Here is a 16,922-nt window from a genome sequence, read left to right on the forward strand (position 1 = left end):
TTTTTTCCCCTGTGATTCATTTCTAATCTCATAGTGTTGTGGTCAGAAAAGATGCTTGATATGATTTCAATTTTTTTTAATTTACTGAGGCTTGATTTGTGACCCAAGATGTGATCTATCCTGGAGAATGTTCCATGTGCACTTGAGAAGAAAGTGTAATCTGCTGTTTTTGGATGGAATATCCTATAAATATCAATTAAATCTATCTGGTCTATTGTGTCATTTAAAGCTTCTGTTTCCTTATTTATTTTCATTTTGGATGATCTGTCTATTGGTGTAAGTGAGGTGTTAAAGTCCCCCACTATTATTGTGTTACTGTTGATTTCCTCTTTTATAGCTGTTAGGAGTTGCCTTATGTATTGAGGTGCTCCTATATTGGGTGCATATATGTTTATAATTGTTATATCTTCTTCTTGGATTGATCCCTGGATCATTATGTAGCGTCCTTCCTTGTGTCTTGTAACATTCTTTATTTTAAAGTCTATTTTATCTGATATGAGCATTGCTACTCCAGCTTTCTTTTGATTTCCATTTGCATGGAATATCTTTTTCCATCCCCTCACTTTCAGTCTGTATGTATCCCTAGGTCTGAAGTGGGTCTTTTGTAGACAGCATATATATGGGTCTTGTTTTTGTATCCATTCAGCAAGCCTGTGTCTTTTGGTAGGAGCATTTAATCCATTCACGTTTTACCATTCTCTTAATTGTTTTGTGTTTGTTTTTTTAGGTCCTTTGCTTCTCTTGTGTTTCCGACTTAGAGAAGTTCCTTTAGCATTTGTTGTAGAGGTGGTTTGGTGGGGCTGAATTCTCTTAGCTTTTGCTTGTCTGTAAAGCTTTTGATTTCTCCATCAGATCTGAATGAGATCCTTGCCAGGTAGAGTAATCTTGGTTGTAGGTTCTTCCCTTTCATCACTTTAAATATGTCATGCCACTCCTTTCTGGCCTGTAGAGTTTATGCTGAGAAATCAGCTTTAACCTCATGGGAGTTCCCTTGTATGTTATGTGTCATTTTTCCCTTGCTGCTTTCAATAATTTTTCTCTGTCTTTAACTTTTGCCAATTTGTTTACTATGTGTCTCGGCGTGTTTCTCCTTGGGTTTATCCTGTATGGGACTCTCTGTGCTTCCTGGACTTGGGTGGCTATTTCCTTTCCCATGTTAGGGAAGTTTTTGACTATAATCTCTTCAAATATTTTCTCGGGTCCTTTCACTCTCTCTTCTCCTTCTGGGACCCCTATAATGCGAATGTTGTTGCATTTAATGTTGTCCCAGAGGTCTCTTAGGCTGTCTTCATTTCTTTTCATTCTTTTTTATTTATTCTGTTCCGCAGCAGTGAATTACACCATTCTGTCTTCCAGGTCACTTATCCGTTCTTCTGCCTCAGTTATTCTGCTATTGAGTCCTTCTAATGTATTTTTCATTTCAGTTATTGTATTGTACATCTCTGTTTGTTTGTTCTTTAATTCTTCTAGGTCTTTGTTAAACATTTCTTGCATCTTCTCAATCTTTGCCTCCATTCTTTTTCCAAGGTCCTGGATCATCTTCACTATCATTATTGTGAATTCTTTTTCTGGAAGGTTGCCTATCTCCACTTCATTTAGTTGTTTTTCTGGGGTTTTATCTTGTTCCTTCATCTGGTACATAGCCCTCTGCCTTTTCATCTTTTCTATCTTTCTGTGAATGTGGTATTTGTTCCACAGGCTGCAAGATTGTAGTTCTTCTTGCTTCTGCTGTCTGCCCTCTGTTGGATGAGGCTATCTGCAATCACTTATTGAATGCTTACAATGTATTAAGTCCTGTGACATATGTGATTTATCTTTATTATTTACAGTAATCCTATAAGGTAGAGTCACTTTGAAATGTATTTGGTGGTAAATAATAGAACACCCGATAACAGTGGCTTAAACATATATGGATCATTTCTTCCATATACAAAGTCCAGAGAATGGCAGTTGTTGAATTGGGTCTCAGTGAGGCCACTAAAGTCTCCAGACTCTTTCTAGCTTCCCAGTCCATCTTCCTCAGTCTTTGGCAACTGCCTTCATGTTTTGGCCTCATGGTTGCAAAGTGGGCAGTGTATCTGTAGGCATCATGTTGACATTTGCTTTGTCTAGGGTGTACGAGCTGCTTTATCTAGAACACAAAGAGTTCCTAGAAACTTTTCAGCTGTTTATGTCTTTGTCTCACTGGCAAGAAGTGTGGCCCATGACCTTTTCAGCAGGGAGGAGGCTGGGAAATTGAGGATTTAGCTTTCTAGTCATTACATTTGAGGAAGGCAAGAGTGAAACTGGGTTAGCCAACTTAGAGGGCCTGCCACGGTAGGCATTGTTATCCCCATATAGATGACAAAGTAGCTCAGGAGGCTAAGTTAACTTGTGTGGGGTCTCATAGCTGGTGTCACAGCCGGATTCTGAGCTGACTTAATCTGACTCAAAACCCTGCATGGATTCCACTATTCCACATAGTCCCCTTCTCAAAATTTTAAAGTTTAGTTCAATTCAGTCTGTTTACTGAGCATGTACTATACTCAAAGCACTATATTGGGATCACAGATAGACACACAGATAAACAAAACATTGTTCCTGCTTTCCAGAAATTAATCACCTTGATGGAGTGAGATGTACACATATCACCAATTCAAAGTACATCTTAATGACTAATGGCACTGGGGCATATGCAGTAAGTTGTGGATCTGCTGGGGAGGGAGAGAGGAATTCTGCCTAGGGGATTCTGAGGAGGCTCCCTGGAGGAGGAGAGATTTTATTTGGACCGCCTGTTTGTAGATGTTTCTTTTATGAAAATTGTGGTTTTTGTTTTTTTAAACCTTGGTTAACTTTAACATCGTGTCCAAGGTCATCTCAGGTATAGTTTATATATGGAAATTCACACAGAGACACAATCTTTGAAAATAAATCAACTGACCATGTTTTCTGTTTTTATTTTAATATCTCCAAAAAACCCCATAATCTTGTACTTTAAACCAAAATGATGTCTAATCTACCAAACTAAAATCCATGAAGTAAAACATTCCAAAACAGTAATAAACACAAGGCAATGTAATATAAGCATAACCTATTATATATACTTTCCTAAACAAGTTAAAGTGTCAGGTTGCATTCCATAAAGAAAAGTTTTTATATTCTAATTACACAGGAATAAAATGACAGATGAACCATTTTTTATCCCGACACCTACGGTAATGTAATGTATTGTTCTTTCAGTGGGAGAAAAATTAGTTCTAATGATCTTGAATGGAAGTGAAGTGAGAATATTTTAATTATAGATCTTAGCAAAAGAAATCAAAAGATAAAAGAGCAAAGGACATGATCAGAATGTTCACAAAAGAGCAAAACAAATGGCTAAAGGCATGTAAAAAATTAAGCAATAGAGAGATGCACAGTAAACAAGAAGCCATTAGTTTCTTTTTGTCTGTTAAATTAGCAAAGAATTAAAAAGGAGAAATCCTCTGGCAAGAATTTGGTAAGACTGGGGTCTCATATGCTTGTTGTAGGACTGCAAAGTGTCTTTATCTTTCCAGGAGCAATCGAATAGTACATAACAAGAACCGAAAAACACACAATTTAACCCAGTAATTCCATATCTAGAAATAGAAATTCTCCTAAGGAAATAATTTGAAATGTGGATAAAGATGCATGCACAAAGATATTTATTACAGAATTAATTATAATAAAAATGAAAATGCAAATACCCACTAATAGGGGATTGGTTAAGCACATCACAGTATACTTATATGATGCAATGATCTGGCCATTATGAAAAACATTAGAATGGGGAATTTCTGATGCAATGTTAAATATATAAATAGTTCCATTACAACTGTACAAAAAAAATCCTAATTCTGGAAGGAAATATCAAAATGTTAATAGTTCTTACTGAGTTGTGGCATTTGGGAAATTTTGTTTTATATATTTTCTAAATTTTCTACATTGAGTACATGTGATGTTTATGATAGAAAAGAAGAATAACAAGCACGGGCCCTGAGTCTGCCAGGTGAGACCGGGTGCTCTTAGTTTTCTCTGAGGCATCAGCCTTGCTGCCAAGCCTCGTAGGCAGATGACAATCTGGGCTTGAAGGTGCCTGTTCAGAGCTTTCTGCTGGGGAGGCAATGGCTGCTTCCATTCATCTGCCAACACAGGGTTCTTGAAGAAATCCTCCCAGGATCGCCTGTTTCAAAGGCAAGGCAAGACATCCTATGGCAGCCATTACTGAGACCTCTCCTGTTTCTCACTGCGGTCAGGATGCCGGCTGTTGCTGGTCTGGCCTCGCAATGGAGCAGAGCTGTGTGCAGTGTGCTCGGGATACAAACGTGCTGGGAGGCCTCGAGCTGCTGGAGAAGATAGCTTTGCAGAGCGTTAGCACGCACACCTGGAGGAGGGCGTTAGCACGACGGTGTGACAGCTACGCCCGGGAAGAGCTCTGCCTCCCACCAGCTGGTGAACTGCGGCTCGCTCGGAGCAGATGGTGCTACCAGGGAGGTCACGACCGCCCTGGAGCTGTGACAGGGTAGCAGGCCTAGCATGGGCAGCACTGACTTCCCTATGTTACCGAACCCTCCCAAGTCAGTCCCCAACATGGGTCCTCCCGCCTGGTGTCCTTCAAGCCAGTAGAAGGAGACCAAGTTCAGTTCCGAAGCAAAGGAAAGCTTCCTTCTTTGATCAGATAACGCCGAAGCTCGCACTCCGGCTCTAGAGCACACGCTCTCCCTGTAGGCGGGGGGCGGGGCTGCTTTATGGGGTCTCCGTTGGGGGAGGGGCGGAGATCTCGCGGGGCTGGCCCAGCCGTGCTGCTCACCGCTCCGGATCGCCGAGCCGGGCGCATGCGCATGGCCCGCCGTGGCCATCTTGAATTCCAGTGTCTTGTTCGCAGCGCTCCTGCACGAGGCGCCTGAGCTGAGGTGAACCACGCACCGAGGAGCTCTGGTCTGAAGTAACTGGTGCCTGAGGTACCCTGTGAGCCAGCAAAACTAGACGAAGTCCAAAGGAAAAAAAAAAAAAAAAGGTTAGACTTTATTTTGTTACTCACATTCTATTTTTATTCTCTGGGAATTGTTAATGGACTTTGCTGGTGACAGCTAGTCTGGAGTCTGAGTGTGACTCCTCTCCAAATGGCATCAGCCAAGTTTGCTTGATAGGACTGGTTTTATTCAGTCTATTGAATCTGTCCAGGCAGTTATAATAATAATGATAGTCAGCAGATAGGCCAGGCCCTTTACCTATAGTATTTCATTTAATTGAAACTTTGCTTCTTTGAGGTCAGTGACATTATCCTCACCTCATAGGTGAGGAAACAGACTTAAGTCTTACTCAATTACAAGACAGTAGATTCAGGATTCAAGGTCAAGTCCTTTCAGCTCCACAGCCCATCATGCTTGTAACCAGTGCACTGATGTTTCCCAAACTGGAGTCATTTTAAATGTGTTGCTATTTTTACCAAAGCCATGAACCATCAATTTTTCTTTAAGTCAGTTTACTTTTTTCCAATTAAATTTAGCCTCATCTTAAGCAATAATAGGCAGGGAATCATGAGTTTAATGTGCTGTGTGTATGTGTGTTTCAAATGCATACGCTTGAAAAAAAAAAAAAACCCACATAATTTAAACAGAGGTTTATCCCTGAACCTTTTAAAATAACTTTCAACATCAGAGGACATGTACCATTTTGGGAAGATACATTCGTGCTGCTTTCCTTAGACTGGACCAAAAGTGTTAATAGGCCACTAACCAGTTGCTATTCACTAGTGGTCTTATCTTCCTGCCTTTGGTAGAATCTGACTGGCACTAATTGCTTCTTGGTGTATTTATCCCAAGGCAAATGGTGGCTCAAAGGAACGCCGCCGTCTCCTCTGGTCTTCCTTTCGGAGCCGGGGTATCCAACATGTGCTGCATCATCGCATGGCGCTGCCCAGCCTGTGTACCAAGCGTGTCGGGCTTTTAGGGACAATAACAGTGGGTTTGGCTTGTTCGCAGGCGGTTCACAGAATTCCTTTTAATACTGGAATTTGCAGTGTCAGTGTTGGGGAGGAGACTGGGAACCTCCCAAGACCACTTTATGTTACTTTACAGTGTGGAACCTGACTAGATTGCTGAATGCTGTCAGTCTTGCACTCAGCCATAAAACATTTATCTGCGAGAAAGTCTCTCAGGGAAAAATGAATATCACTTCACCTCTGCGCCGTAAACGGATGACACTTTCGCTATGGTGGTGCTATATGCAGACAGCCTGAGAAAAACCTGGAAAGCTGCAAACGTGCTTCCTATGCAGAGCACTGAACTAGGAATCAGCAGGCCTTAGTTCTCATCCCACTTCTGCCAGCTGTGTGACTTCAGCAGAGTTCCATCTTTTCTAGGCTTCTGTTTACTCCTCTGTAACAATACCTCCCCATAGGGCTGCTGAGGTGTATCTTGAAGGTGTGAAAGCGAACAGTCATTTAGAATCTTTCTGCTGAGGTAGTTACTGTGACTCATCTATAAAACAAGGGTGTCAGAGCCATGAATTTTATACTTTTCCCAGGCCTAGGATGCCGACTCTGGGAAGGAGGGAAAGGGACAGAGGGTTCTGAGCACATCACCTGGGCTTGTTTGGTTAGCTGAGTAGATAAGACTGATGGCGGCATCTTCTGTTTCAGAACCTTGTTTGCGAGATATGGATTTGGTAGCCGCACTGAGGCAGAAATAGGAGAGGAATGAAGGAACATCAAGAATAGGCCAGTCATCTTTACCCTGAGGAAAATGGAAGGAAACCAGTGTGGCCAGGAAGGGTAATAGCACCAGGGAGAACCACCAAATATCTTGGTCACTGGTCCAAAAAAACCCAAAATGTGCTGAAAAATGGTGGTGAGACTCAATCATTGCAAGACTCTGTATTCTGATGAGATGGCAGTAAGGAGTCATTTGAACTTTATTTGTGGTCATCCTGTCTGGAGAAATTTAACTTTGGTATCATGTTAACCCTGAACAGCCCCCTGATTTAGGCCATGATTTTAATAATAGTTACTATGCTTTTTCTAGGAATAGCTATGTGCAAAGCACTGTAACAGAGAAATTCGTTCTCTCAAATCCTCATTACCATGCTGTGGGTGGGTAATCACTGCCATTTTACTGACGAGAAGACAAGGGGGGGAGGTTCAGCCCCATTCTTGAGGCTGGCTGCTTAATACATGGCACAGCCAGGATGCAGATTTTGGTCTGTTTGACGCCACACTCAAGCTTGTTGTATGCTACTTTTCTGTATGCTCAGTAATTCTTCTGGAGGTGTTAAGGTTTAAAAAACTGGTTTTTACTGACCCGAGTGCCAAGCCTTGACAGACCATTAAGAGAAGTAGGAAGAAACATGTCACTGAAAAAGGAGTTTGAAGTTTATTACATTAGTTGTCATCCAAATAGGTTTTGGAAATCACTTATCTAATTAGCCATTATGATTATTAGTCAGTTGTTTCTATGGAAACAACTCTTATTACTCAGAATAGACAATTGTTGATGTGCTTATTTCTGTACAGTCTAAACGTCAGCATCACAGTTCTGGCAACAGGAGGAAGGATTCCTATTCTTTCGGTGTGATGTCTGTAGGTTACCCTGAGCCCTGTCTTGTTAATACTCATACTGGACCACCTCCAGCTCAGCCCTCATCAATTTCATAGATGGAGAGCAGTGGCTCTCAAACTTGGCTACACATTGGAGTCATTTGGAAGTGATTGGCCACTCCCAGAATATCAGGATCCTGGAAGGTGAGACGCAGGTGTCAGCATTCTTAAAATTCCCCAGGTGTCTCCAATGGACATGTAAGTTTGAATGCCAAGGGCTCTTAGTGTAATCAGTCGCAAGTATTTCTAGGCAAATACGCACAAAATTCTCTCTCCACAGGCATGCCAGAACATGAAACAGTGATTCTCAAACCAGGTTGTACACTAGAAGCACCTACGGAGGAAGGGCTCAAAAACCCAATCGTGCCTGGGCCCCATTCTCACCAGATGTTTTATTAAATGGCCCCTGGAGGGGGCTGCTCAAACATCAGTATTTTAAAAAAGGCTTCCCGGCCGTGCTAGTATGCAACCAGGTTTTGAACCACTGATTCACACCTACTAATCTTGTGAGGAGGCCTCCGGCCCAAGTTTATTATGTTTCCGCTACATTAATTTCCAGTAAGTCTTGATGCTTTTCACCAGACATCTTCCAGGTTCTGACATTAAGAGTTGAATAGGGAAAAATTCAATTTAAATAAGATTTTCCAGCAGCATAGGGTTGAACATCTTGCCAGCCTGAGTTATTGAATACCGATGCTAGCAATTATTGAAAAAGAAGCATAGGGGTATCTGTGAGGGGTGGGGAAGTCTAATTTGGTTGATCTATTTGGCCTGTTTCCTACAATTTGAAGCCTTATTTCCCTCATAGAAATGAAGGGTTTAAAACAACAAAACAGTGACCATATCACTTTATATTAGAACATTAAAAATAAGCTGCTTAATAATGTAAAATAACCATGCTTGTATTAACTATTCAGTAGTAAGCAGCTGTCTATAATTTGAATTTCTTCCCACTATTTCAGCCCAGTGGTAATTCTCTCTGCTTTTAGTGCGTGTAGCTTGCTTGTTTATTCCCTTTCCCTCTTCAGATTGTAATAGTGCTGAGTCCACGGTGGCCCCTTCATCATAATGAGAGAGAAGTTTTCTAATGACTCAGATTTCTAAATTAAACCTAAAATGCTTACTGTAAAGATGCCAGGCACACGTGCATCACTGTTGCTATACAGTAATATAATTCAGACAGAAATTATCTTTGCAAACGGCAATCAATTTTTGCTACTACTTCTTGTTTTCTTGACAGTCTGGTCAGTGGGCTGTGGAAAAGTGCTTTTACTTGATTACTTACACTGTTGATAATCATTGTGGTTTTTGGCAGAGCTAAGGCATTATTTCACAGACCTGCACTGCAATGAGGAATGGGTGTAACTTTAAAATACAGCCAAAGTTCCTGTGGCTTTAGCCGACACCAAGGAATGTACAAATTCAAGCACATTTCTTATGAGACTTCATTTTTTTACGGTGGTTTGCCATGGGCCAGTCCACACATGGGTACAGGGTAAGCAAATATGGAACCATGGAGGTCTGAGGTTCCCCTGCACCTCAAAGAGTCTCTTGCTGTGGAGGCCTCTGGGAACAATCTGTATATCTCACGTAATGCCCAGGACACATATCCTTCCACTTGGAACTTTGGGTTTGAAAGGAAGGACACATGTTTTATATATATATATATATATATATATATATATATATACACACACACACATACATATAAAATTCAAAAACCTGTGGTGACACTGTGTTATCTTCCAAAGGCAGAGAGATCCACTCTGCAGGCTGAATGCTTTATCTGGATCTAAATTTTGACAAAGAAATGAAAGAAACAGAGACACGAAATGTGGCAGATACCTTTTTGGAAGTGACGTTATGAGAATAAAGAAGGATGGATGGAAGCAGAAAGAGCTATATTAAATGATTGCTTTATCACTTTTTGCCAATTCCTATCCTTGACTTTTAAAATTTTTAAACAAATCAACTATGCCATGGTTGAATGCTTTTGGAAGAAAATGACTCTGATTAGTCCAAAACCACCTCAGCAGGCAACTCAACGGTGAGAACTGGTTTAATTTCATAAAAAATCAACACGAGTATCATTTATAAAGAGGAACACCTGTCTTGCTAGAACCTAAACTAAGACCTCTAATTCCTTTTACATAAGTCATTGAACAGCTGTCAGATATGTGAACAAATTTTGGACATTTGAGAACTGTGACTTTGAACTAGTGACCTGGAGGTCCTTTGTCCTTATTATCACTCCCCTGAGCCATCTGCTCTGGCAGACTACACCGTCATTATAGAAAATGGCATCACCCAGTTTTGAGAATCCATCAACGTGTTTTCAGAATTTTCAGTATTTTTCTAGTTCAAGTGGTACTTACTTTTGATTGCTTTTGGTCTTGATGTCCCCATCCTATTTAGTGACACCACCATCCACCAAGTCATTAGAATCAGAAATCGTCGTTATCTTTTAGTTGGTAAGCCTTGTTAATCTACCTCTGTGCCTCATGAATCCTTCGTCTTGTCTGTTACCATCACCTGACTTCGGGCTTCTTCTTGAATAGCTCAGGAGCCTTTTAGCTCATTCTCCCCCCTGCCCCACACACATCTGTTCTTCACTTTGCTGCCAGATTTTCGTCTTAAACTAGAGATCAAATCTCATTGGGATGCTAAGTTTTTCTGTGGCTCCTCAATTACGTTCCGATTCCTTATGTTATCCCTCACCCCCGTCATCTAAGGCTGCTCTGGCAGCTCTGCCTCCCGACTCACGTATCTGCTCTTCTCAGCTGTAGCTCTGCTGGGTTGCCCTTCCTTCTAATAGCATATGTAGGATCCTTCCATGTTTACAGCCAGTTGCTCCTGCTGTTTGTTCTGCCTTTCTCTTTTTCTTGAGTGATCATAGTTCACTCCTCTTGCAAGGCCCATATCAAATGTTCCTGCTCAGAAGTCTTTCCTGTCTCAAGAGAGATGGGATACTCCTTCCTTCTTCCTTTAACACTTAGTGTATCTATTGTCACACTCCTCCCCAGGCCAACTCATTCCACAAATATTTGTGTACTTACGTGGTTTTAACATGAGTTCCCTGGGACATCTTTTTCACTCTTATCTTCCCAATAATTAGCACTGTATCTGTCCAAGGTAGGGGCTCAATCAACATTAGATTGAATTAGGATTATGGAGCACAGCCTTTCTGCATGGTAGCTCACGGGAAGCACTGTAGATTGGGTAACGGAGATTCCAGCGCAATTCCTTATCAGGTCTGCCGTTACGTATTACATGGGTTGATCTGTATGCCCCTTGAGTTCTTTGTGAGCTTAAAAATTGGGAATAAGCCTAAAAGTGGACAACTATTTCTCTCCTGTACCGTTTGCTCAGTCTGGCCTCTTCATAACTCCCATACCTTCTAACCTCTTCCTCCTGTTATTCTCACCTTTGCTCTTGTATCTGTACTGTCACAGCCATTCCAAAGGCCAGCTCACAATGCACCTTCTACTGCCAACCTTGCTTGTGTCTTCCAGTCTGGATTTTCTCTTTTGCTGAACCTCTCTAGGACTTTAGAATCTCTTTTCCACTATTCAGCATTTTATTACATACAGTTCTGCACTGTTTGCTAGTTATTTGACTTGGTAAGTTTTTTTCTGCTCAATTCAACTGAGAACTACTTTAGTGTAGCTTGAAGTTGTTGCCAGCAGAGGCATTCCAGTGTCTCTCCTGGAGGCCCTGGCTCTGCCATACCAGATATGTAACCATGGGCAAGTTTTAAAAACTGCCTAAACTTCAAATATAAAATGGAAAAAATAATAGTGCCTATTATTGTGCCTGACAAATGTCTCCATATGCGATAGTTACTATTATTAAGAACAGTTTTAATCAGAACCTGTTGAAACTGATTTATCTTCTTCCCAAAGCCTACATAAGTAATGACTGATACTTTGAAGTCTTTATCATGTTGCTGGACAATTATGATGATTAGTTTGGCAAAAAGTCCCACCCTGCATGGTTCTTGGAACCATTCTTCCACAAGGAGTGCAGAACAGCCAATGCAGGCACTGACACTGTGGTTTGTTCAGTGATGTCTTGTGGACCAAATGAACCGCAAGAGCTTATGAATTGTCCTAAAACACTCAAAATGTGATTCATTAGACATTAACTAATAAACTGAGTATATTTTTGGTGCCATCATACCCAGACTATAAGGTCATTGAACTAAATCTGAGGCATATCTCCTGAAAGATGTCTAATCACTCCTCTGCCAGAAGAAAAAAAATACAACCCTGTCTCTTCAAGACAATAACGTAGGAAGTATTTGTTTTATAACCATTCCATTTTGCTTTCTTAATTTCTTGTATCTCATCTCAGAAACTCAGAATTAGCATGGCAAAAGTCCACTGTTTTGAGTTTAGGAAAAACAATATAATTCTTCTATATCTTTCATAGACTTTGCTTGTTGGGCCAGAAGCCTGACTCATTTTGACACAGCTGTACTCTGAACTTACATCACTAGTTAACATTTCCACTTCTAGGCATTCATTTGGCTTATTTGTTCCAGAAAGTTTTCTGTTTCCTGATTAAATGTTTCGCTGTGCTGTACCCACAGATTCATAAACTATTTCAGTGGCTGATTTTTCAAGACTGTAACTTAAAGAGCCCGTGACCTATTGAAAAAGCTTCATCTTTTTTCACCATTGGAAATGAGGCCTGCCCTGTACACAATCTCAATGTAAGTTAGGTTTTGTCTTTGGCTCTAAACTTCCTCTTGTGGGGCTGTTTCCACCCCTAGCGAGCTAAATCTGCAAGATTCATCTGGTGTCCCATTCTTAATCTGGGTAGCTGTATCCTAATCCTTATTAAGGCATTAATAGTTCATTATGAGTTGACTATTTGCACCTGAAGCTTGTGTGACTGAAATTTGTAAATATTTTAAGACACCTCCCCCCCAAGAATAAAATTATAATGACAGGGTGAGCTGGGTGAATCAGGTTTTATGATAGTAGCAATTTTATCAGTTATAGTATTTGGGGCAACAGGCCTAGATCCTTATTTCCCAAATTGAATTTGTCTTGTTGGGATCTATACTTACTATAGACTTCTGTTGGTATGTTTCCCATGAAGAATGACCAAGAGTCAACTAGTTGGTCATTGATTTGGAGTTGTTCATTGATTAAAACATGAGCAGTACAGAAGAAACAAGTCTGTCCACAGGAGAAGAGTTAAAAGCTGGTACTACTCACTGCAGGGTGGTGTGAGGAACTGAGAGCTGGGACAGCACAGGAGCATGATGCTGGTGACTGTAGTTGTGCTGGTGAGACATGACATCTCTGTGTGGAAACATCTCTCTATTTCACAGATGCAGAAACAGGATTACCCTGGTTCTGGTGACCTCATGTCTCTCACTTCTCTCTGTGCTTCTATGGGATTCAGGGTATGGGAAGTATGATTTCCAAGTGTCCTTCCTTTTCACTTTGATCCGTACTGTCTATTGGGACAGTTTTTGTCCAGTATACTAGAGATGCTTCTAGTATACTAGAGAGAAGCTTGCCTGTAATGGACAAGCAGGATGGGGCTGTGTGGGGCAGTGAGATTGGCTAGAAAACTCTCTGAGCTGCGTGCCAGGTTGCTCTGCTGACATCTAGCTGAGGCCAAACAGCTCTGCTCAAGGCCAGGACCCTGACTTAGGAAGGGTGGGTCCTGAGAGCTCACTGCTGTGACACATAGCCAGCCAGGTCACTGGTTCCTTGAGTCATGTTGCCACTTGCTGCTCCACATCCAATCCTCCTGTTCTGAGGCATGCCCAACGAATGACTGGGTCAACAGTTGAGGTCTATAAATCTGGCAGACCTTTTTCAGGGATTAAAGGGCAGCCCATTCTGTGGCTACTGTGGTGCCTGGCGTGTTCACTAGGATGGTGGTGCACAGGAAATACACTTCTACAATAGAGACTATCTAGTATTTTATGTTGACTGTGGTGTGTGGTTCCTATGGAATATTGGTAAGATGAGGAAAATAGAAGGCATGACATTTTAATACATATCATAATATCTTTAAAGGATGAGAAAAGCCTCTAATTAGCTAGCACCTATTTGGAGTGAATCCAGAAGTCATTTGTTACCTCTCATAAGACATTGTTAGAGAGCCTGGCCAGAGTTATACTCCTGCATTTTTAGAGTACCTATAAAGTAGAGTGTTTTCTCCATGAGAATGTGAGTTACTCTGGGAGACTTGGTTATTTCTTCTTAAGAGTCTAATAGCATTGTTCAGTAGAACTTTTTGTTATAATGGAAATGTTCTATAATTAGCCACTAGCCTCATATGGCTACTGGGTGCCTTGAAATGTGGCTAGTGTGACTAGGAACTGGATTTTTAGTTTTTTAAATTTTAATTAAATAGCCATATGTGAATATTGGCTACCATGCTGTACAGCACAGGTCTGGAATACTACTGCCTGGCTTATGGGAGGCAGACTCAATCATTGTCTGTTAAATTGAATTGAACTTACCATACTTCAGGGCACTTGCCATGTGTTTTTCAAATTTCTAACATAATTTATTCTCAGTAATTCTAGATTTTCTATTCATATGACACTTCAACTAAAAACTTATTCTACATCTGGACCTAAACCGTCATTATTACTAGAGCAGTGTTTCAGAGACCCCAGGGCTTAGGGAAAGAAGAATCCCCACAATGATGCATAACAGTTCTGCTGTTTCCATAAATATACTTTATAGATCCTCTCTGCCTTCCACAGTGCTTCCTAGATCATTTCCCAGTGAAAGTAGGAAACTGGATAGTTCATGAATATTTCCACTTTCTCTCTGCTGCTGGGGAGGAAAGAGAGTAAGTAGCACTTGCCATTCGGAGATGTCTGGGTTTGAATCCCAGATCTGTGACTTTGGAAAAATCATTTAAATGTTTATAACTTCAATTTTTCTTATCAAATGAGAATGAAAAGAATTCTTTCTGCCCTAGGTGTCTTTCAGAGTTGAAGTGTCAGAATCTTTGATTTAAAGTGTGTGCAAATCCTTCTGAGCTGTGAAACACTGTACAAATATTTATGGCTATGGCTATTGTTGTTATCTCAATTGAAACTGAAGCATTTGTATTGGCCTCCATGGCATTATTTTTCCATGCCCGAAACTAATCATTCAGCCACTGCCTCTGATCGAGCCTTATCACTGAAAATACTCAGGGTCTTAATGTACTACATTGTATGCCTCATAATCATGAAGTTGCATTTGTTAAATGCCAGTCTGCATGGTATAGAGCTGATCTCTGTGTAGTAGATTGGCTAAATGAAGCCAATTTTCCTGTGACAGGAGAAAATTTGAAGAGTTCCCACTCGTATTCAATATTGGCTTTATGATATACTTGCTTCCTGAGATAGGGAGATATTTTGGTTCTGGTCCTATCTACAAGACAGATTCATTGCCTGACTTACAAAATTTATTTAATCTACTTATAGAGTGTCTAGAAAAGAAACTAAGTTTGTGATAGCAATTTTTGATCTGTCAGGTGATTGTGCCTGGATTTCTTAATCTGCTTTTAAACTTGAAGATCAGGGGCATACCTAGTTCTTCATTCTTTCTGAAAACTGTGCTCCTGGAATCAACTGTTTAGAAGTATAGTACATTTATAGTGAGTTGCTAATTTAACTCACAGTACCTGCAGATGCACAAGGAAAAATGCAGCTTCTTTATTTTTCTATAGCTGACCGGATCTTTCTCTTGAACTTTTAATTTGTTTGGTAATGAAGAATGTAGTAGTTATCAATTGCTGCATAACTAATTACCCTAAAGTGCAGCAGTTTAAAACAACACACTTTTATTATCTCATGATTTCTAGGTCACAAATCTAGGTGTGGCTTTGCTTGGTCATCTGGTTCAGGGTCTTTCAGAAGGCTACATTCAAGGTGTCATCTAGGGCTGGATCTAGGGTGACTAACTGTGTGGGATTGCTCAAGACTGAGTGGTTTCTTGGGATGTGGAACTTTCAGTGCTCACACTAGGAAAGTCTTGGGAAAACTGAAATGAATTGGTTACTTTAGTTGGGTTCCATCTGAAGTCTAGACTGAGGGACAATCTGTCAAGCTCGTCCATGTCAGGTGGCAGGATTTAGTTCCTTGTGAATTGTAGGACTGAGGGCCTCAGTTCTTTTCTGGCTATTGTTCAGAAGCTTCCCGAGTTCCTTGCCACATGGGCCTGTCCACTGTGTAGCTTACAACATGGTATCTTGTTTAATCAGAACAAGCAGAGGAGAGAGGAAGAGAGGTGAGCAAATTGGAAACCAAATCCTCTTTCAAACCAAATCTTCAAAGTCACAACCCAACAGTTTTGCTGTATTGTTTGTGAGAAGCAAGTCATTAGGTCCAAACCATACTCAAGCACAACTACAAGGCCATGAATGCTAGGAAGTGGGGATCACTGGGAGAAATCTTTAGAAGCTGCCTACTACAAAGGGAAAAATGTAAAATTTAGCCCGGTTTGGCAAATGTGGGTAACAGTAACTTTCGGGTAGTCATTCAGAATTTAAAAATTTTTTCTCTTTCTTTTCTGAGATGGTTTCTCAGTATATGGCAAGAATAAAGCCTTCTGACCTGATGGCAGTGGGAAAGAGACACCTCAGACCCATCCGTACTCTCCTGGCTCCTCTGTTCTCTGCAGTGATGTCCTTTTTATGCCTGGTAGCTGCCGCTCAGCAGCTGAAGTTAGCAGCTGGTGGACACACGCTCTGTAGTCTTGTGGTTCACTGCGGGCTTGACTGTCCTCTCTGCCGATTTGGTACCACTTCCATGCTTGTCCCTTCCATCTGACCCTCTAGCCTAGCAGACTCCCCTGTGGCCCCTTACAGTGACCCTCTGGTAAGCTCTCCACCCAGTATCATCGGATATTGCCTGCTTCATTTCTCAGGGCATCTGGCAACTTCTAGACACTTTTGATGTCATATGAGGGCTAAGGGAGTCTCTGAAGGGTTAAACTGAGCCTCCTCCCCCTGCGTTCCCCACACAATCAAGTTGTACAACCAGCATTCCTCTGCTGCAGCCATTCTGTGGCAAGTTGCTCTGAGTCCCAAATGGGAAAGGAGGCAGAAGCACCTCTCTGTCTATGTAAATCCCATTCTAGGCTCACATCCCAGTTTTGGGGGGAGGGGTACGCATGGGGTAGGGAGGAGGCTATGATGCTCAGGCACATTTGCAGCCTCCTGTGTTCTGTCCTGCGTTCTCTCTACCCTAGGCCCATGGTGAGACCTCCCTGGTGGGCCCGGTCTGGCTCTTACTGTGTTAAATGAGGTCAGGGCAACGTGGAGTGGTTCTCTTTTCTTTCTTTTTTTTCTCTCT

General features: G+C 41.3%; 2 protein-coding genes across 5 annotated transcripts in view; one reads left to right on the top strand and one right to left on the bottom strand.

Annotated features, from left to right (window-relative positions):
* LOC309659369 (uncharacterized protein) overlaps nt 1–16,922 on the top strand; it is an 813,664-nt gene that overhangs the window by 140,590 nt on the left and 656,152 nt on the right. The gene's annotated exons all lie outside the window — the stretch shown is intronic.
* LOC309659361 (uncharacterized protein) lies at nt 702–10,112 on the bottom strand. Of its 2 annotated transcripts, XM_082459065.1 has the most exons (3): nt 9,973–10,104; nt 9,320–9,389; nt 702–4,982 (listed from the first exon to the last, which is right to left on the bottom strand). In XM_082459065.1, the coding sequence occupies exons 1-3, from the start codon at nt 10,034–10,036 to the stop codon at nt 4,640–4,642; spliced, it is 477 nt and encodes a 158-aa protein (XP_082315191.1). In that variant the 5' UTR covers nt 10,037–10,104; the 3' UTR covers nt 702–4,639. The 2 variants fall into 2 exon arrangements, 1 of the variants encoding a protein (XP_082315191.1); XR_014262749.1 differs by lacking the exon at nt 9,320–9,389 and having other exon boundaries at nt 9,973–10,112.

The sequence above is a fragment of the Balaenoptera physalus genome (assembly GCF_965194825.1).
Source record: "Balaenoptera physalus genome assembly, chromosome: 4".
Classification (NCBI taxonomy): Eukaryota; Metazoa; Chordata; class Mammalia; order Artiodactyla; family Balaenopteridae; genus Balaenoptera; species Balaenoptera physalus.